Source organism: Pelodiscus sinensis, chromosome 3, assembly GCF_052426305.1.
Source record: "Pelodiscus sinensis isolate ZL-2025 chromosome 3, ASM5242630v1, whole genome shotgun sequence".
Lineage (NCBI taxonomy): Eukaryota > Metazoa > Chordata > Testudines > Trionychidae > Pelodiscus > Pelodiscus sinensis.
In genome coordinates, this window is record NC_143054.1 from 129,616,331 (window position 1) to 129,638,209 (window position 21,879).

General features: G+C 40.2%; 1 protein-coding gene across 1 annotated transcript in view; it reads left to right on the plus strand.

Annotated features, from left to right (window-relative positions):
- The window catches only part of ACTN2 (actinin alpha 2), a 78,783-nt gene that overhangs the window by 53,733 nt on the left and 3,171 nt on the right, over positions 1-21,879 (plus strand). The window contains exons 12-20 of the mRNA XM_075924812.2: positions 80-230; positions 7,485-7,593; positions 8,461-8,601; positions 10,157-10,339; positions 11,433-11,567; positions 12,102-12,281; positions 13,339-13,485; positions 17,433-17,498; positions 19,778-19,936. Coding sequence (XP_075780927.1) covers positions 80-230; positions 7,485-7,593; positions 8,461-8,601; positions 10,157-10,339; positions 11,433-11,567; positions 12,102-12,281; positions 13,339-13,485; positions 17,433-17,498; positions 19,778-19,936 — 1,271 coding nt within the window. The remainder of the gene's footprint in view (positions 1-79; positions 231-7,484; positions 7,594-8,460; positions 8,602-10,156; positions 10,340-11,432; positions 11,568-12,101; positions 12,282-13,338; positions 13,486-17,432; positions 17,499-19,777; positions 19,937-21,879) is intronic.

Sequence of the window (21,879 nt, forward strand, 5' to 3'; positions counted from 1 at the left end):
ATATTTTAATTAGTTAGTCCTGTTACAGACTAAGTCGACTACCCTCTGAAGCTTTTGATATTTTAATGTTAATTTTCAGGCAAAGAGCAGATCTTGCTCCTGAAGGATTATGAATCTGCTTCTCTGACCGAAGTCCGCGCCATGCTGAGGAAACATGAAGCTTTTGAGAGTGACTTGGCTGCTCACCAGGACAGGGTAGAACAGATCGCAGCCATTGCCCAGGAGCTGAAGTAAGTTCCATTTAGAGGCATGCAGCTGCTGACATTTAACTGATAAACTCTTTCCAATGAATTCAATAGTGTCATAGGTACAATGTAAGCATTCCACAGATAACTGCTAAGGGCATTATCTGAGCTGGTCACTGACACCTATTTTTCTTTCATTGAACTAAATATAGATGGGCAACTGAATACAATTGTTTGAGGCCAAACATTTTGAAATTGTTTTAATAGTAAGCTTTTGTTTCTATGGGTCTGCTCATGGGTAAATTGTGTATCTGGTTGGGATGGGGGGCAGGAGTTCGTCTGTCAGTTCATGTGTTTTGCTACAAGTTGCTAAAAGTGAAAGCTATCTCATCCAAAATTATTTTTCATTTTACCTATTTACATATAATATAGATCAACTATTACAAGATGATATTAAAATAATTTCTTACATTTGCATAGCTCTTCCCATCCTGTAGTGCTTTATATACTTACAACTAATTCCTATTCCTTCTCAGTATAGCATGGGTGTCTCAGTCTGTCTGAGGTATTTTTCTGACCCCCATTTTCATAGTGTCTGAGGACCTCACAGTCTTTAATGTATTTAGCCTCGCAAACTGCCCTCTGAGGTGTGGAAGTGTTGTTGTGATCCTCGTTTTACAGAGTGGTAATTGAAGGCACACAGAGACTTGCCCAAGGCCATATAGGAAATCTGTGGCAGGGTATGGGACTTGAAACCAGGTTGACCAAGACCAATGCCTTAACCACTGGACTCACACGCAAACACACACACACGTGCATGTGCACACTCCGAGAAGATACAAATTAATTTAAGGGTCTAGTTCAGCAATACACATAAACACATGCTTAACATTGAATTTAATGTTATACTGGAAATCAGTGGTACTACTTAGGGATGTAAGCATATACTTATCGGTTAGTCAACTAGGGCATGTCTACACTACCCTCCTAATTTGAACTAGGAGGGTAATGTAGGCATACTGCACTTGCAAATGAAACCTGGGATTTGAATTTCCCGGGCTTCATTTGCATAAGCCGGGCGCCGCCATTTTTAAATCCCGGCTGGTTCGAACCCCGTGCCGCGCGGCTACACGCGGCATGAACTAGGTAGTTCGGACTAGGCTTCCTAGTTCGAACTACCGTTACTCCTCGTGGAATGATGAGTAACGATAGTTCGAACTAGGAAGCCTAGTCCAAACTACCTAGTTCGTGCCGCGTGTAGCCGCGCGTCACGGGGTTCAAACCAGCCAGGATTTAAAAATGGCGGCGCTCGGCCTATGCAAATGAAGCCCGGGAAATTCAAATCCCGGGCTTCATTTGCAAGTGCGGTATGCCTACATTACCCCGCTAGTTCGAACTAGCGGGGTAGTGTAGACATACCCCTAGTGACTTGACTAGTTGCTTTCCCTACCTCCTTGCTCCTTCTATCAGAGAGGGGCAGCAAGGTGGAGGAGCGAGAGCCGGCTTAAAAGCCAGTTTTCCCCCAGTGCCATCTCCATGGTGGGGCATGGAAGGCAGAGGCATAACAGGGGACTAGATGCGAACCAGGAAGCAGCTGATTCACAGCTTGTGCCCGGACCCCTGCCCCACTGCACTTCAGCCTTTTAAATGTATTAAGAACCTTAATGCATTTAAAAAGCAGAGCTCTTAATACATTTAATAGGCAGAGATGCACCAGGGTTAGCTCTTGGAGCCAAGAGATAACCCCGCTGTGGCTCTGCAGTTCCTCCCCTTTATCAACTAATCAAGTAGTCAATGAAAATTCCATTGACTAGTGGATTAGCTGATTAAATGCCATTTAACATCCCTAGTAGTACTCCCATGCTTAATGTTAAGCAAGTGCTTAAGTGTGTTGCTGAATTGCAGAATAAAAGTATGAAGCTAACAGAAGACAGTGGTTAAAACAGATATTCTGACTCCCAGACAGACACTTAAGCAGTGTTCCCATCCCTGTCTCTCTGTGTCAGATCTCTTAGGGTATGTCTGCACAGCAAATAGATACTGGCGACTGGTTCATTGCTGTTTAGACTTCTGAGCTCAGACTTCAGCCTGGGCTCTAGGACTCTCCCATCTCGCAGGGAGAACTTGGTCTCCAGCCTAAGACTAGAAATCTATACATCAGTGAAAAAGCCCCTCAGCCTGAGCCCCACAAGCCTGAGTCAGATGACACGGGCCAGCTGTAAGTGTCTAGCTGCTGTATAGACATGCCCTTTGTTACCTTTCCGTGTTTTAGTTTCTCTATTGTTTCAGTGGGTTAAATACCTACTGCAAATGGATGTGCTAAAATAATCTCACTGTACTTTTGAAAAGGACCATAACTGAAAAACAACTGGGTCTAAATTCTCCACTAGCTCTAATTGTGTCTCTGTGACCCTGTACTGCCTGGGCTCAGCACAGAGCATCTGGGGGCATACCCTAACTTATGTCTCTGCAGAAAGGACTTTACAGCTTTTCCATGAGTCTTCCATTCTTGTGCTGTGACAGAATGTGGCTGGCACAGGTGCCGGGTCTATCACCTCACCCCTTGGAAGTCTCCTATTTAAAGACAAATCCAGACACCCATCATCAAGTTAGAAATCACACCTTCTGAAAATGTTTTGCCTGCTATTGTTAGCAGTAACACCTAAGATTACTCAAACTAGACAAGATTAGAGAAAAAGTCTATTTTCTCTATTTTTCCAGTTTATTTAAAAGAGAAGGTATATATTTAGAGGAAAACAGATGTAATAGTAAGTTCCAAAAGCATGAAGCTTCAAAAGGATGCATGTTTCAGTGAATTCATCAGTTGATAAAATACTTGCCTTTCTGTTGTGTAACTATTTGTATAGAAGCTCTCAATGACTCTGTCTGCAACAGGGAAAATTTCTAAAAATGTCTAGTGCTGGTCCAGCGCCAGTAGTATTATCAGCATTGAGAGCACAATGTGGACAACCTGGAAATTGCATAGTTGTTTTAGTGGTGTAATCGATCTCTGTTCAGCTCAAGCTAATAACGCAATGCCTAAAAAGACTCCAAACACAGTTAATATCAATGGAATTGAACTGGTGTTAATAACAAAGGGATATTTTTGAAAAACACTCTGGCTGTGTCTAGACTGGCAAGTTTTTCCGCAAAGGAAAAACTTGCCAGCTGTCTACACTGGCCGCTTGAATTTCCGCAAGAACACTGACTTCCTACAGACTGAAATCAGTGCTTCTTGCGGAAATACTATGCTGTTCCCGTTCAGGCAAAAGTCCTTTTGCACAAAGCTTTTGCGCAAAAGGGCCAGTGTAGACAGCTCAGATTTGTTTTGCGCAAAAAAGCCCCAATCGCGAAAATGGCGATCGGAGCTTTTTTGCGGAAAAGCGCGTCTAGATTGACACAGATGCTTTTCCGCAAAAAGTGCTTTTGTGGAAAAGCGTCCGTGCCAATCTAGATGCTCTTTTCCGCAAATGCTTTTAACGGAAAAGTTTTCCATTAAAAGCATTTGCGGAAAATCATGCCAGTCTAGACGTAGCCTCTTAGTGTAGGCAGGGTCAGTGTGGTTTTCCTAACTTGAAGGGGACATAGCCCGATGGCTAGAATGGGACTGGATGGGGGAGAAAACTGCACCTAGCTTGCTTTGTCATGTTGGACAAGTGAGTTGTGGCCTATGATTTAGAGGCAATGAATCATAGAATTGTAAGGACTGGCAGGGTCCCTGGAGTGTTTAAGATCGCAATTTTTCTCCCTATGAACACCCTGTTGACTTCTGAGGTACCCTGCCTTAACCTCCATGCTTACCTGTAAAATGAGAAAATCTCTACCCTGTTGCTTAAGGATGTTGTGAGGGACCTAATTAGTCTTAAAACCCTTGGATGACATTGAATGAAGGCCTCTCTATATAAACACCAAGTATTTTTATTACCTGCAGGGAAAATGGAAGCTTCCACTAGATATTGATTTTAATAATTTTACCAACAGTTCCTCACAAAATTATAGGAATTAAAGGTGAAAAATCCTAGTTCTTCTTGACAGTGATATTTCTTAGGATTATGTAAAAATGTTCATGCTAAGAAAGGTGCACTTGGAGCCTGATTTAAAGCTCATTGAAGTAAATTAGGGTCTTGTTTTTAACTTCTTTGGCCATTGTGTCAGGCTCTTAGGGTATGTCTAAACTACATCCTTCTATCAAAAGATCGAAAGCGCAAATGAAGGGGGGATTTAAATATCCCGTGATTCATTTGCATAATTGCATCACAGTGCTCTTTGGAAAAAGGGTATTTCGAAAGTGAAAGTGATGCAATTATGCAAATGAAGCGTGGGATATTTAAATCCCCGCTCATTTGCACTTTCAATCTGCTAATTTACATCCCTCTTTCGGTAGAGAGATGTAGTTTAGACATACCCTTAGAGAGAGCAGCTTTATCTGTGCTTCAAGTCAGCATGTCCTATATTTTTGGTAGTCATTTCTTGGCTGCCTGAAGCTGCTATTTTGAAGAAGAACAATTGCGGTGTGACCTTGAACTGCACTGGTTACAGTTCAGTGTCAGTGCTGATATTTTCTGCTACAGCAGCTGAGCCAACTAAGAGCATAAAGGTTACAGTTGTTAAAAGCTTGTTGATTGATGGTGTTTGAATAAAGAATTTATGTGTGTGTGTGTGTGTGTGTGTGAGAGAGAGAGAGAGAGAGAGAGAATGATCATTCCAGTGTGCAAGCTGTTATGCTGCCATTGTATGCCAGATTGTAAGACGACATAAGCCTTGGATGTGGCATTATTTAAACCTGGAAAAAAATCAGGGATTTTCCATTTAATAAATTGTAAATGCTAAAAAGAATTGGACCAAATTGTGCTCCAAAGTGCTATATTAATTTATGGTCCTATGCATTGATTCCAAGATTTTTACTGATCAAGATCAAAATTTATGAATTTAATTTTTAAAATATTTGTCTCGCCTTTTGTAAAAACCATATTTTCAGCCAGACAAACAGCTGTGTTAATCTCTAACATAGATGAAGTAGAAAGACTTTTGCTTCCGGATATCTCAGTTCAAATTGTGTTTATGGGCACAGTAACAAAGAGACCAGCCTGATCCATGCTTAATGTCACTTCTGGGGAACTACTCATGCTTAAAATTAAGCACATGCTTAAATGCTTTGCTGGATCAAAACTACTTGGCAAACTAAATTTGGCCTATTTTTGAGTCAAAATCCATGAAAGTAAAATTTCATGAAATCTAAGACCAATAGAAATACATTTATGACAGTTTCAAATTCCAAAGATCATGGATTTTTTTTTTTTTACATAAAACATTCATTTGTGGAATTTTCAGCCATGTGTTACAGCACTTCGTATGTGCACAAAAAACTAAAAGTTAAATTTAATAGACACTCTCTTTTTAAAAGAAAAGTGAAAGCTAGTCTATTTGTACTTATGATGGAGAGAGAATCACAAAAAAGTAAACAGTGCAAGTAATGAAAAAGTAAAATTTACATTTCTTTTCTTTTTAATAGTGCCATGTAAAATGTGACATTTGTTAAGGACATTTATTTTTTAGTAATTTATGTTGCCAGCTCTTCCTTTGTGAAAGTCATTGGAGTCGCACCGAGATATACCAGCTGAGAATCTGGCCTTTTATTTTTAAACTGTAAATACCCCTTTACAATTACAATTGTTAATCATGTTCTCTTCTGTATTGATCCACATCACAACACATACTGTCAATCTACTTAATAAAAGCCCAGGAATAGGATAGCAGGGATATTGCAGATCATGACTGAGGTATGATGGCAGAGTTGTTTGGAGATGTTAGTGCAGTACCTTCCAGCACTGACCGTAGCCAGTACAATTAGTTCCTCATTTTCACACGTGATATTTGCCCTTATCCTAAAAAAAATGAGTGGCAACTGGAGATCAATGATCCATTCAACTGAAAATATAATTCACAATAGTCTCAGAGGTGCCACTTGGAAAAACTTGAAAAATACTTGGTATTTATTTAGATGTATTATGCCAAAAAGATACTCTTAGTTATTAAACTCACAATCCATATAGGAACATTCTTTAGCTGTAAGAATATAGCATACAAAAAATTAACTTGCAGTCAGTACAGCAAAATAATGTCCTATCCCATTCCACCCACAACCTCCTACCCTCACACCTCCCCAAAAGTCTTATTAATGAAATAGATTTTACTGCATAGCCTGATGGTTAATAAATCTGGATTGGTTTGGACCCAAGAGGGGAGCAAGTTCCAGAACCAAAGGGCCCTTAAGGAGAATGCCTTGCTGGCCGCTGCCTTGCCTTTATATAAATAATGCTGTTTCGATGTCATATGGTTTCTCTCTAACTTTTTGATGATGAGAGTACTTTCATGACAGTGGCTCTTGGTTTCCAACAGTCCATTGGTTCCTGCTACCTAGCCACTACAGAGTCATTCTCTCTCTGTGGTCCCATAACTGTAAGTGTTTATCTGTTTTGGAACAGCCATTGGGCCACAGAGAGTGAGAATGACCTTGTAGGCCAGTGGTTACGGCATCTAGCTGGGAGGTAGGAGACTTAATCTCCAATCACTTTTTCATTATTTAGCCACAATGCCACATCTTCAATAAGACAGATTATGGGTACCCCACATCTGAATATTCCATGGCAGCTGGTTAGAGGACTCTCCTGAGATGTGGGAGGCCCCTGATTAAATCCTTTTCACCCTGCTGCACTAGTTGAGGGGTGGAGGTCAACCTGGACCATCTACATCCCAAGCAAGTGCACTAACCATTAGGCTAAACATTACAAAGGGAGTGCATTTTGAATGGGGCCCCATCTTGTAGGAGGCCCCTGAGCATGCCTCCCAGTCAAGCCCCGGATGTGTTTTAGGCAGCTGAACACCTGTCTTTCTATGAGGTTGATGAATCGTTTTGGGGCTTAGGTGGGAAATAGCCATCCAGAGGTGTTGAAGAAGACTGCAGTGTGCATGCCAAGAAGCAGAAACATAGGTGCTGAGGGAATTTTTACACTGAAAACATAAGTACTGAATGAATTTAGATGCCTACAGGGCTCGGTGGAAGCTTTATGTATTAGGGTGGAAATTAGGCACCTAAATCTGGGGTGTATCCTACCTTTACAGTCTAGGTCCCACATATTATAATACCACTACACTACCTAATATTGCAACCTGACCTTTTTAGGAAGATGAGGAATAGTTACTGAGAGCCAGTGCAACACGTACACAGGTGTGGTATGTACACTGTATTCTTGTCTATTCATTCAGAAGCGATGCCTTTCTGTCTTCCTTCTTTCCTAGCGAACTGGACTATTACGATGCTGCAAGTGTCAATGACCGATGCCAGAAGATATGTGATCAATGGGACAAACTGGGAACACTTACTCAGAAAAGGAGAGAGGCACTGGAGGTAAAATTGATATCGAGCTCCATTTAAAAAAATCCCGAATCCCTTGGGATTTATAACAGACGTTGGTGAGTGTTAATTCTGGAATCCAGACTGCCATATACCCTTTCTTCAGCTCTACATTTCAGTTTGCTATGAGTTCATTTGCAGTATAAGCTAAATTGCTCGGTAACAGACTAGATGGTGCTGTGCTGTCCAAGCCAGAATGAATTTGGTCACCAAGAGGTGACTTTGGGAATCTGATGCATAACAGTGATGTAATTAGACAGCTATCTTGTCACATATACTACAGCAAAGCTTAGTTTGAGCAGTAGGCTACTGGCCAGGGTCTCTGATGGAGGTTCCATAGCAGTGAAATCAGATTTACTAAAAGCCCTAGGATAAACCTTCTTGGCTTTCCCCTGAGATCAATGGAAGTCACCTACATATATCTCCAGGCTCATATGTGGCATGTATATGTTACTGCTCTGTTTCATACATGAAAGAAATTACTATAGCAGGCCAATCATTTAAAATTAAATGTCACCAATTAGTTCATTTTATAGTCAAATTAACAGAAAACATTTAAAATACAATAAATAAATGGAAAAAAACCCCACTTAGGCCCTGATTCTATGAAGTCTTATGCAAATATTTAACTTTACATGAGCTGAACAGAAAAGTAAGTTTAATGTGTGTAGTCTCATGGACTTCAATGGCACTTTTAAAGCTCTCTCAGGTTGGACAGCTAGCAAATGAGGCACCACAAATCATCAGTTACTTTTGAAAATGTATGCCCAAGGTAACTGGGACACTACAAGTATATGCCTAGAATTAGTCTTTACCTCAGTAACAATGAATTTGTTTGTGTGCATTTACTGGACTGAACAGAGGACAGAGAAACTGCTGGAAACAATTGATCAACTTCACCTGGAGTTTGCCAAGAGAGCTGCTCCATTCAACAACTGGATGGAAGGTGCAATGGAAGACCTTCAAGACATGTTTATTGTTCACAGCATAGAGGAAATTCAGGTAAATCGGGGTATGCTTTTGGTTTGCAATCCTCAGGAAGTCAAGAAAGGAATCCTTCCATCCTACTGAATGGATACTGTCAACATATGAAAACCTAGCCTACCTTAAAGCTATCTCTCTAACAGAAAATGTCCTTTCTCTCTTCCTCCGTCTATCAGTGAGCTAAAAAGTCATTACCTATAAGCAGGTATGATCTTTTAAGGCTGCTGGCTGCAGTGCTTCTCTCCTTGGAAGGAATCCTTAGCCAAAGGTAAGAAGAGAAGGAAAGCATTGTGGAGAGCAAAACTTGGGAACACAGTGTCTTTTTGCATTTCTCATTATATGGCCTATGGTGGTTGTTTGGGGAGCTAAGACACTAGTTAGGTGAGATTGGTGTCCTTGTGTAGTCACAGGATATGGGATTTAGCCTAGAACAGTAACATCTGACTACACAAATACTAACCTAATAATGAAGGCAATTTTGTAGAACCTGGTACTTTACTTTGTCATGTTAAAAGAAAGGCTTAATTTAAATTTCCACCCACTTTAAGGCTGCTTTTTATTAAGGGGCTCAGTATAAATGAAATTCAGACTGTTCGTTATGCGTAGTTGACTTGTGAAAGTAACTAAAGGCATTACTCATAGACTCATAGACTTTAAGGTCAGAAGGGACTATTATGATCATCTAGTCTGACCCCCTGCACAATGCAGGCCACAGAATCTCACCCACCCACTCCTAGAATAATCCTCTCACCTATATCTCAGATATTGAAGCCTTAATTTTATTGCTTGTTCAGTTGCACTTATTGGGAGTGGAACATTGGTGCAGCTGTATTTAAAGGGATATTCTTGAGAATTTAAGCCCAGATGCTGCATCATAAACCACTAGGGCAGACCTCTTTTGCTTATGTGGAATCACACTGATTTCATTGAGACTCCTTATGGACACAGGGTTCCATACGAGAGGATTCTAAAGAAGCATCAGGGTTTTAATTACTTTTTTCTTATAAAAAGGGCAAGACAAGGGTGAGAAGAAAATGAATAGAAAACTTGTCCTGTTTTTTAAAACTTGGTGAGGAATCAAAAAGGAGGGAATATTCACTTGCACTATTGAAATCCCAAATAGCACAGTACTGAAAAACATCACAATTATAATGAAAAACCAAGTAAAATTTAGCTATTACTGCTAAATAGTAATCTGCCTTTACTATTCAGACTGACTGAAGTGCAACAAAGTATGAATACTAAATTCTTTTTTTTTATTTTCAGTTTTAATCTCACATGTTATTAGAAACATAGGTAAAGAAACAATTTTCAGAACTTTAGAAACAACAAAGTATGGTCTGATACCCCAAAGGCTGCATTATTGCAAGTTCTGTCTTATTTGACCTGATCTTATGGGTGAAATTCTGTCTTCACTGCAATTTTACCATTGACTTCCATACTGTCAGTGTTGCACCCCATGTACACAATGTATTTGGGAAGGAAATACAATTATTTATATCAGGGTTCAAGATCATAGAACCGACACTGCAACAAACATACTCATACTTTCCCACTTTGTTTCTGATTCCAGAGTTTAATCACTGCCCATGAACAGTTTAAAGCCACTTTGCCAGAGGCAGATGGTGAGAGACAGGCTATCCTGTCAATCCAGAATGAAGTTGAGAAGGTTATTCAGAGTTACAACATTCGAATAAGTGCAAGCAATCCTTATAGCACTGTCACCATGGAAGAAATCCGTGCCAAGTGGGATAAGGTACTGTAATCTAAAGTGGAAATGATGTTGCAGGAATAATATTTTGGATGTATTAATAATAAGAACAGAAATCCTTACTAACTGTCCAGAAATTGTCATGAATTACCAAAAGGAAAAAAAAAGTCTAATATCTGATCTGATCCAACATCATTCACTTAGGCAAAAATCTCCCATAAATCAGTGGATAAAAACAGGAATGGCCCCATGATGAAAGCTCTTTCTTAAAAATCTTGGCTAGTCTGAACAGCAGAAAACTATGTCTGCATAAAATTAGGCAAATGTCTACAAGAAGTTTGGTGTCATTATGTTAATGTAGAAAAGAAGCCTACCTAGGTACTATGGAGAGACTAGTTCTGCTTCCATTGAAGTTAAGTAGAAATTGGATCAGGATCCAGATCTGCATTGTGGAACTCTGTTTTTAAAAACACACACATACATACACAGAGGAGCACTGCACTCCCCACCCCAAATACACAAACATAGTGTAAGCCACAAGAACATCATCTCAATAGGGAAAAAACAAACAAACTCAGTTTTACCATAACAACCTTGATATGCCATGTAGGTTAACAGCTAATCACCCCCATTGTATATCTTTATTAAACCATAATTGACAACTCCCTGTCATGCTTTATTGATTAATCCTGTTCAGGGATGTTTCTGTCTAGAAATAAAATAAAATAAATTATTTTAATTGCAATGAACTTCTCACTGTCTCCCTGGGCTCCACCTCAGAATCTATTTCTTGGGTTAATAATGCTTAATATTCCCTACAAAAAAAAAGTTAGTATCTATTGTTTCATTGTACAACACAGAAGTTCATTTCAGTAATCCTTAAAGAACCGTACAAAACTTCAAATAAGAAATAGAGAACAGGCCACATGTGTGTTCTAATTGAAACAGTCAAAGACAGCACAAAGTTTGCTCATAGCTGAAAACAAACACCTCAGGTTATGAAATAAACTGCTCACTAAATAGGGATGACCGAGGAAGGGCTGAGGTTTGAAAACCATCAATCTATGCTGATCATTTTACAGATCTGATCTAATCTTATCTATTCACATCAACCCTTATTTCTTTTGTGCATGGGAAGGTGAAACAACTTGTGCCTGTGAGGGATCAATCTTTGCAGGAAGAGCTGGCCCGCCAGCATGCTAATGAACGGCTGCGTCGCCAATTTGCTGCTCAGGCTAATGTTGTTGGGCCATGGATCCAGACCAAGATGGAGGTGGGTATCTCTGAGGCATCAAGAGGAGGCTGCTGACTACAGCATGTATTATTTTTCTCAGAATACTCCCAGCTGTACACACACAGAACGTTAGTGGCCTTCATTGCACAAAACCAGCACTCCAGCATTCATGTAACCAGGAATTTTAAAGAAGTGTTCTAAAGGAGCGCTTGTAAAAGCAAATAAAAACCCGTCTGACAAATTGAAGTAATTTTGGAATAGATTTTTGAGAAGAAAATGGAGGCAGTAGAGGGGTGATTTTCAAGGGCACAAAGAACAGACACCTGACTCATAGTAACAATCCATGTGAGCAGAACCTTTGAAATCCTCTCCTAGATGATGACTTGTTTGGTTGTGCTCTTTCCGCAAAGACATGATTGTCCCAGTTTTATCCTGTGTGCAACAGACTAAATTCTCTCATTTGGAGGGAGTTTTGACACTGATTTTTAATGAAAATGAGGGATACATTTTCCACATAAATGTGTGGCAAACTAATACACCTGAAGTTTCAATTTTTGTCTTTTTGTGTGACAGGAAATTGCCCGTAGTTCTATTGAATTGACAGGACCCTTGGAGGACCAGATGAATCAACTGAAGCAGCATGAACACAATATCATCAATTACAAAATCAATATTGACAAACTGGAAGGAGACCATCAGCTTATACAAGAAGCCCTGGTGTTTGATAACAAGCACACCAGTTATACTATGGAGGTAGCTATGCATTCAGTTCTGTGCTCTTTGTTTCTTGGGTCCATTTCCCTAGTGTGAGGGGGTTGTAACAGCAAAGAATTTGGCAGACTTCCTAATTTAATTTCAGTGGAAGATATACATTAGTAAGGCTCAGTTTCTTGGCCATGACTTCTGTGACAAATTCATGACTTTTGGTCTTTTTTGTATGAAACCTTATGATCTTTGTCACTGTCTGAGAGAGATCCCAGTCCAGGATGGAGCTGGTTGGAAGATCAGAGCATAAGATTCCTTCATACATTTGACATTGTGGACTCTGTGTATGTTTGTGGAGGGTGGAACATGGATCGTTGTATGGGTTTGAACTGTTAAAATAATTAAGTGTTTTAACTGAGACATAAAGGACATTTATTTGACTTTCCTCTTAATTTCCCATGACAAAAATGCATTCTTTCAAGTATATTCTGCTATGACTTTTCCTTTTTTGTGAATATTGTGGCATTTTTTGTGTCATGATAAAGCTATGTCTTTTCCCGCATGTTTTCCATGACAGATTACCAACCAAGACCCCAATCCTGTTGACACATATATATGAGTGTCTTTACACACAGGGGTAATCCAATTGAATTAAATGAGACTGCCACATGTGCAAAGTAACTCCCAGGTTTAAGTGTTCAAAGAATTGGGGCTCACAATGGGAAAGTGGCAATAACTTGAAAACTTGGGAAGCATGTTGGGTCAACCAAATACTGTCCAGAATTAAACTAATGCTCAAGAACACAACAGCTCTTGAATCAAGTGTTGCTGTTCAAGCCTACAGCTGACTTTATGGCTAACATAAACAAGACCCAACAGAGAATATCAACAGACACCACTTTAGGAACTAACTTAATATTTTTGCATGTTATTACATGTCCCGTGCATCCATAATCATAGTAGTATGCAGGTAGTGACACCAAAGAACAATGTGTAGAAGTATTTCAGTTTGCATAATTGGTTTCTCTCTTACTGTCCTTGTTATCATGCTAGGAGTTCATGTTTTCTTCACCAGACTAAGGAATTGATGTTTTCTCCCCTACAGCATATCCGTGTTGGATGGGAACTCTTACTGACCACCATTGCCCGAACTATCAATGAGATTGAGACGCAGATCCTTACAAGAGACGCCAAGGGTATCACCCAAGTGCAAATGAATGAATTCAGAGCATCATTCAATCATTTTGATAGGGTACAGTACTCCTATTTCTTTCTCATCTAACCGTACTCCCAAAGCAAGTCAGTATCACCTTGTGTCTTTGTAGTCCAAATATCAATATCTCTTGGGAAAAAAAATAGGACATACTAAAATGGATCATTTTTAAAGTAAAAAATAAAAAATAAAAAGAGGAGACTTACTGTCTAAAACTGTAGCATTTATTATGCAGATGATTTAAAGATTAACATCTGCTCTTACTGTGGAATTCAAAGTCAGAGAGAATGACAGCTAGATAAGTGCTTGTAACAACCTGTTAAAACAATGGAGGGGGCTGTTTGGATATTTTTGTACATGCTCCAAATTGATGTCGTCCCTTACATTAAAGTAGTAGCCTGTTACAATAAAACGAAAAAGAAAAAGATCAGTAACTTGCCCCTATAGGTACATTCTATTCAGGGAAGCAATTTGGCAGGGTTTACAATAGTTTTCAATGTAAATCCTTTCTATGCTCAGGGACTGTATGTTTCAGTTCCTTAGTTAGAAATGAATTAAGTCAAAAAGAATGTAACACGCTCTACTGGTGATTCTCAGTGCAATCAAAAAATGAAAGAAGTAATAAAACTCTAAGTGATAAATAAAGAGATAGCTATTGTTACAGTAACAGAACAAAGCTATTTAATGCAAACAGAGTGATTTTCATACGTAAGAATAGGGATATTAGTGACTTACCCAGGTGGAAAACTTTATTTGCACGCAGTTTTGCTGGGTAGATGTTCCTACAAATCTGTTTTCAAAATCCAGTGCAAATCTCAACTACAGCAGCCATTTTCAGTAATATAGCACTAGCCTGCTCCCTTCTTCCTCCAGTGTCTTCCAGTAAGGGGGCTGTAAAGAATCCTTCACCTTCTCCCTCTTACCAGCTGGACTCCCTGAAAACTATCCTGGGTTCCACAGGGCTTCATCCATTCCTGGTCTGCCTTTGTCTATCCCATACCCAAAGCTAGCCTCACCCACCCTGCCTTCCATCTCCACCCTGGTATTCCATTTCTTAGCTCCTCAACTCCAAAGTGGCTACTTGTATCTGGATTTGTAGTTGGTGTATATTGGAACTTGATGGTCAACATTTGGTATCTGGCACTTCAGAAAAAAGTAGAATTTTCAAGTATCTTCAGGAGAAGCAAGGAGAGAGTACATCCTCAGGAGTCAGTGACATATGTACTTCATTGTATGGAGGCCTTAAATGTAAATGTGATGTAGAATAATTCCTCTGTGTATTCACTCGGAAAGGAGAGACAGGGATACATGTCCCGGGGTGAGAAAGAAATGGCATGCTTTTGCAAAGCACTGCTGCAGATAATTGAGTAATTAGAGCTATTAAAAGTAGACAGAACCATCCGGTCCAGATAAATTACAACCTACAGTTTAGAAGAATCCATTATGGGGAAGTAGGAACTTTGAGAAAGATCTGGCAGCTCCTTAAAGAGCATATGCTTCCCTCTTGCAGTATGGAGAACTTGGGAAGAGGTATGGTACATGAGGGTAAACACTGTGTAGCCATTTCCAGCATGTCCATAACTTGTGTGACAGAGGCAGGGATGTCTTTCCTGGATCAAGACTGATGCCCATTACAAAATTCCTTAAGCCTTAGAGCCTGCCCCAGTACATAGAACAAGCAACTAGGCCATACACTGGGGAATCCCATCCAGAGGATGAAATGGACACTGGCAACTGTACAACCTTCTCTCTGTCCTCTGCAGAAGGAATGATTGATGGGTATATATAGCACTGGATCCACTGGACTCACATTTCCACATCTTCAGTCTGCCCCCCAACACCCTGCAGGCGTGCACACACAAATTTTGTCCCCCACCAAACTATGTGTGGTTGAGTGTCCCTGGTTCCTCCACCGGCCTGACCTTTTATGCTTGGAGAGGGACAGGATTTGGCTGTTAGTTCCTATTTTCATATTGTTTTGATTTAAGAAACACTGATGTGTTGCCTTAGAAATAAATGAGCCCTCCTTGGCCCTGGAGCCATTTTAATGTCCATCTGGGGGGGAGTCTGGGAGTTGTGAACCAGCACTAATGGATGTGCTAAGAGAAATATGCTGGTAAATTGTTTGAAATATGGTGCTGTCCAGAAAATACGAGACCTTAATATTTATCTGAAATTTAGGAAAGGTGAAGGTGTTGCTGGTAATTACCAGTTTCAACAAACCCCACTCAAAATTTCCTTCCCACTTTAGTCACTGCTCATTGTCAGGTTGACCGCATATAGAGCCAACATAATCGCCTATTTATCTCTTAAAAATTACTCATCAGCTGACCGAGATCCTTTTCCTCACACAGAAGCCACAGAAAAAAGTTAGATCTTGAACTATGACCCTGTCAGACAAATACGGGAAACAGTTTCCAGATTCTAGGGACAGACATTAACTGCATGCACCTTAACTAAATCTATAATATGCCTCAGCTGGTTAGGGTTATGGGTGCAGTGTGAACTGGAATGGAAGAAAACAGTGTAGTTTTGAAAATCTGGCGTGAGCTCTTGTGGGGGAGGGGGTAATTAAAGAAAAAAATCCTTAGCAAACTGAACAAATTGGATCTGGCATCTTTGGGAGACAAATATGATTCTACTTCTATAATAAATGTTCAGAGCAGATCCTCATCTTAAAGGGTCTTAAGAAGATCTGGGAAAAGTAAACAATGTAATGGATCCTCCTTATTTTTATTCAGATTCCATCTTAACAAACCATTATTGATATGACTTTGCAGTGTTCTTTACTAACCAACTAACCTACTTTATGACTTCCCCCCCTCCTTGCACATTCTGCATGCATGATCCATGATGTGATACTAGGATGAATCGGGTGATCTGCAGCCTGACGAATTTAAAGCCTGCCTCATCAGTCTAGGACAGGTTGGAAATGACCTTCAGGTAGAGAAAACTGATGTTTTATTGTTTTCTTATAGACTGGTAGTGTACTATTTTAAAGAGACTTGGATTTAAACTCACATGTAGCTGATTTTAAAAAATATTTGCATTTTACTGCTTCTGTCTGTTCCAAGGGAGTCTGCTTGGATTCCAGTGAGCCAGCTGCGAGTCATTCACACACTCATTGTTCCCATTGTCCCCTGCTCAGACTTCCAAGCGGGAGCACCTCCCTCTGCCTCTGGAAGGACCCATGGCAATAGGGTTCTGTTGTGAGATGTACTGGCTAATTCTGTGGTTTTTACCCATCTTGTCTTTTGGTTAGCTTCTACCACCACCCCATTTTAATGTCCACTCCCTGCAATTAGCTATGAATGTCCCACTCACCTGCTGTTGAGAAAATGGGCATCCTCCTTTAATAAGAGATTTACCATTGACCAACTTCTGTTGGATACAAACTAACACCTCAGCCCCACTGGCTCATATCTTTACAGTTGTCGGAGTCCCATTAGCTAGAGATCAGAAGAGAGAGAATTCTTGAATGCACTTACCATGCAGCAGCACACAACGCAAGTCTGCCTTGGCTCAGGAATAGAGTATTTTCAAAAAGCAATTAGGCACGCTTTCTAGTCGCTAAAATTACTATAATTTCTAATAAACCTTCCATGGCTGAAATCTAAAAAGTATATTGTATCGCAGTGAACCAGCCTGCCTTTCCTGACTTTGGCTAGTTCAGTGACAAACATTTTTCCTTGCCTCTCTCTCCTTTCTGTTTGTGCTCTGTATGTTCCTATGTTGTACTCAACCGGCCCTTTCTCTGGTATTATTCTCTGTGCGTGTCTGTTTCATGTGCGTAATGTGTTAGCTACTTCCTCCTTTAAATTGATGATACTCCTCATGACCTGCTTTGGCAATCCCTCCAATGAACATCCTCTCGTTCCATGGATCCAATCTTCTGATGATGCACATTCGTCATCTGTATGGAAATTGTGATGGTCTCCTGCTTGTCTTTGATACTTCAAACCTTCTCTCATATATTCCTTCAATAGAAGAAGAATGGGCTGATGGACCATGATGATTTCAGAGCTTGCTTAATTTCAATGGGTTATGATTTGGTATGAATTTTAAAATACAAAGAAATTGGTTTTGCACATCACTAATACTGCTAACGATACCACACTTTGACTCTCAATTCTTACTTTTTCCTGTATTTTAAAAAGTTAAAAACCATTGCAAATAAAAATATACTTCTTGAAGATACCCATTTTATGTAGGGTTGCCAGGTGTCCGGTATTCAATCGGACAGTCCAGTTTTTGGGCCCTCTGTCCATTAAAAAAATTCAGAAAATACCGGATATGTGCAATGTCTGGTATTTTCTGGTTTTCCGGCTGGGCACCCGACAGAAACCTGGCAGGGGTGGGAGGAGTGGCTGGGAGGCGGGGTTCGATTGGCGCTGGGAGCCTCTGGTTGTGTCTGACGTGACTCCTTGGAAAGGAGGAAGAGAAGCCATGTCCGTGCTCCTGAGCACTGTTCAAGCACATTGTGGAGTGGTAGTTAGACTCGCTCATGCTTTGCTGGGACTGTGAACGGGATAGGCAGCGCCCTGGGATCTGCATGTGCCCGGGTCAGTCCGGCTCCCCGCTGGTTGATTCTCCCCCCCCACTCCCTATTGGCCAGCCCCACTCTCCCCCGACCCCTCCCCCAACCAGCTCTGCTTCCAGCTGGCTGCCCCCCCGATCTTCCCTGGCCAGCCCCCCCCTCCTTCCTTTCCTTCTGGGAACCCCCCGCGATCTTCCCCGGCCAGCCACACTGCCCCCAACCTCCCTCCCACCAGCCCTGCTTCCCATCCCCCACATATCCCAGCCAGCCCCGCTCCTCTCCCGGCTGGTCCCTTCCCTCCCCCCAATCAAGTGTGTCTAGTATTTTTTCTGAAGCTACCTGGTAGCCCTAATTTTATGGTTTGTTGCATGTAGCTTTGATATGAAGTGTACTATTCCATGACATGTACATTGTATCAAATAAATGTACAATTAATTCCTTTCAGTTTATAGGTGTATAAATTAGCTTTCTGTCTGCATGAAAAAGAATTATTCTGAAGCTTTTTAATACTCCTAATTCTTGAAAACATATTGCAAGGTTGAGATTTATTTATTTATGTGTGTGTTTGTTTTATTTGTTTCTTTATAATTTCTACATTTTTCATACACTTTTTCCTGAAAAAAATCTTCAGAATAAATGCAATCATTGCCATGTATTAGGGAGATAATTTTAATAACTGTCAATAACTGCCAAATGTAGATACCCTAATAACAAGAATATGCTCATTTTTAATACAGGCCCCAGTCCTACAAGCTGCTGTCTGTGAGTCAACCCTTTTCAATGTCACCCTTTTCGATGCAGGGGCCCATCTGCATAGTTAATTTTTTTCCTATGGATTTCAGTGGAACTAAGATCAGATTTAGAACAGATGATGGTATCAAATTATTCTTTGAGCATATGAATTTAAGATATCTTTGAACAGAAGAGAAAAACTAGTATGACATAGAGAAGAATTTAACATCATTTAAATGTTTAAAATGAAGTGACTGATCCATACAGGCCCCAAATTCAGATTCTGTTTGAAAAAAAAAATGGGCAAGGGGGCACTTTCCAAATTTAATAAGAATTTAAATGTTTTCACTACTTTTGAATATGTTTAACCATTCCTCTTCAACGTTGTCCCAAATAGAGCATAACAGGTTTCTTGTGGTAGTGCAAGAAGTGATATTAATTAATTATAAAAAGAAAGTTAAACTCTGGGGACTAGTTTTGTTGTACAAAGAAAGAGAAATGAAATAAACAGACCTTTCGCTCCATCTGTGCGATGAAAGACTCTGCAGTACTGTCTCCCATGCAGTTGCACTAACCCCGGTCAAGGCCGAGAACTCAACACAGTTAAGTTAAGCCCACTCGGCATAAATGCTTTGCTGGACTGAAGGGAGAGTGCTCAGCTCTTTACAGGACTGAGCTAGTAGTAAACAAAGGCACTTGATAGAGCGCTGAATCCAGAGAGATTTTTAAATAAAGGATTAACTCTAAACTATATCACACCACTAATGATCTGTTATAAATTAGATTTAGTGCAGAAAACATTTCAGGAAGCAGAATGTTAATTGAAGGGCACATACCATGCTTTTAGGACAAATGCTAATATTTTCAAAAGAGCCCAAATCCCATTTTCTAAAGTCATGTTGGCACTTTTGTTCCTAAGTCACATTTAGACCCCTATGTCATTTTTGAAAATGAAACTTAGGTTTTTGAGTCACATAATTATTTTTATAATTTTTACCCTGTCTTCAGTAGTATGTCACAGAGATACAGTGACTTTGTTTTTCCTTTTGAATTTTGTCAAAGGGTGAGGCAGAATTTGCCCGAATTATGTCTTTGGTTGATCCCAATGGGCAGGGAACCGTCTCTTTCCAGTCTTTCATTGACTTCATGACCAGAGAGACTGCGGACACAGACACGGCTGAGCAAGTCATAGCTTCTTTCAGAATCCTAGCTTCGGATAAGGTCAGTCCTTTTGGGCCTAGCTGTAACGGTTTCCTTGTATTTCACTAGCACTGTGTTTCATCTTTTAATGGAAATTTTGCACAAATTGTCTAGTGTACACTGTATCTACGTTCTGTTTTTTGTTAAGAAGAATAAGAGTCTCACAGTTCATGCTTGTGGTTACTGGTTTGAACTTCAACCCAAACTCCTAACTGGAGTGTGAGTGGAATTCAAAGCTGGATAGTTATTCCTTCACATCACAAAGAACTAACATAACATTTGGATAATGGCATAGAACATACATGTATATAGTTTGTGGATAATACCAAGCTCGGAGGGGCTACAAGTATTTTGGAGGGTAGGATTAAAATTCAAAATGATCTAGACAAACTAGAGGAATGGCCTGAAGTAAGTAGGATGAAACACAAAGTACAAAATAGGAAATGGCTGCCCAGGAAGGAGTGCTGTGTGAAAGGGACCTAGAGGTGACAGTGGACCAAAGTGAACATCATTCTGGGATGTGTTAGCAGGAGCATTGTAAGTAAGACATGTGAAGTAATTCTTCCCCTCTGCTACACATGGATAGGGCCTCAGCTGAAGTATTGTGTCCAATTCTAGGCACTACATTTCAGGAAAGATGTGGAGAAACTAGAGACAGTCCAGAGGAGAGCAACAAAAATGATTAAATGTCTAGAAAACATGACCTAAGAGGGAAAATGATGAAATTGGATTTGTTAATCTGGAGAAGATGACTGAGGGGCAACATGCTAAAAGTATAGAAAAGGTTGCTACATGGAGGAGGGATAAAAACTGTTCTGTTTAGCCTCTGAGAATAGAGCAACAAGCAGTGTTCACAAATTGCAGCCAGGGAGGTTTAGATAGGACATTAGGAAAAACTTCCTAAATGTTCAGGTTGGTTAAGCACTAAAAATAAATTGCCTAGGGAGGCTGTGGAATCTCTGTCATTGGAGGTTTTAAAGAACAGGGTAGACAAACACCTGTCAGATACCTGTTTATTACACAGTCCTGTCTTGAGAGCAGGAGACTGGACTAGATGACACATTGAGGTCCCTTCTAGTCCTACACTTCTGTGATTCTCTGATAATATGAAATGCATTGAAGAGTTTTTGGTCAGCAGACACAGTTGCATATATAGTGGCCATGCTCTGCTCTCATGCATATCCATGGAACAGTATGGATTTTAAAGGGGTAAAATCCTTTTCATAAACTCTTCTCTGACTTTCATGGCATTGCCTGGACATGGCTCAGAGGAGAATTTTGGCTGATTGTGGACCTGTCTGAGCCTTTAAACACATCCATGAGCATGGGGTGTTATGGAGCTGCCTGTCCCAGCCATCGGGCATTCACAGTGAATGAAACTGCTGCACATCTCTCAAGGAATGTGGAGTATGTTCTTCTCTCCATAGCCAGCTCAGCTCTCCAGGGCAATGCAGGAGTAGGAGCTGAGATGTGTGTAACAGGGAAGAACAGTGATTTCATAACTCACTCCCTTTTGGAGTAGTCTGTGTCCCAGAGAGTGCTGCCAGCAAGCTCAGATGAGAACAGGGGCTGCAGTACCACTGGGCAGACTCAGTCTGGCCTTGGATATTGATTTTCTGATCTCAACTAATAAGGATCAAACTTTGAATTCTAAACATATTCCAAATAGGAGGTTGGAGTGAATATTATATTGAGGTTATAAGAGAGTGAGATACAAACATTTTGTTCTATAGGTAGAAACATCACACATATTCCTGTAAAATGTCATTATAACTAGAAAGCAGCAATTATTGTAATAGAAAATGTTTGTCTAGAAATGTATAATAATATTGACATCAACAGTGTATAACTGAGGCCAGACTTTGATCCTGATATACTCGATCATAAGCCTAATTTTTGGTAAAAAATTATTCAATAAAGAGTGGGGGTCAGCTTATGAATGGGTTGTTGTGTTTCACCAATTT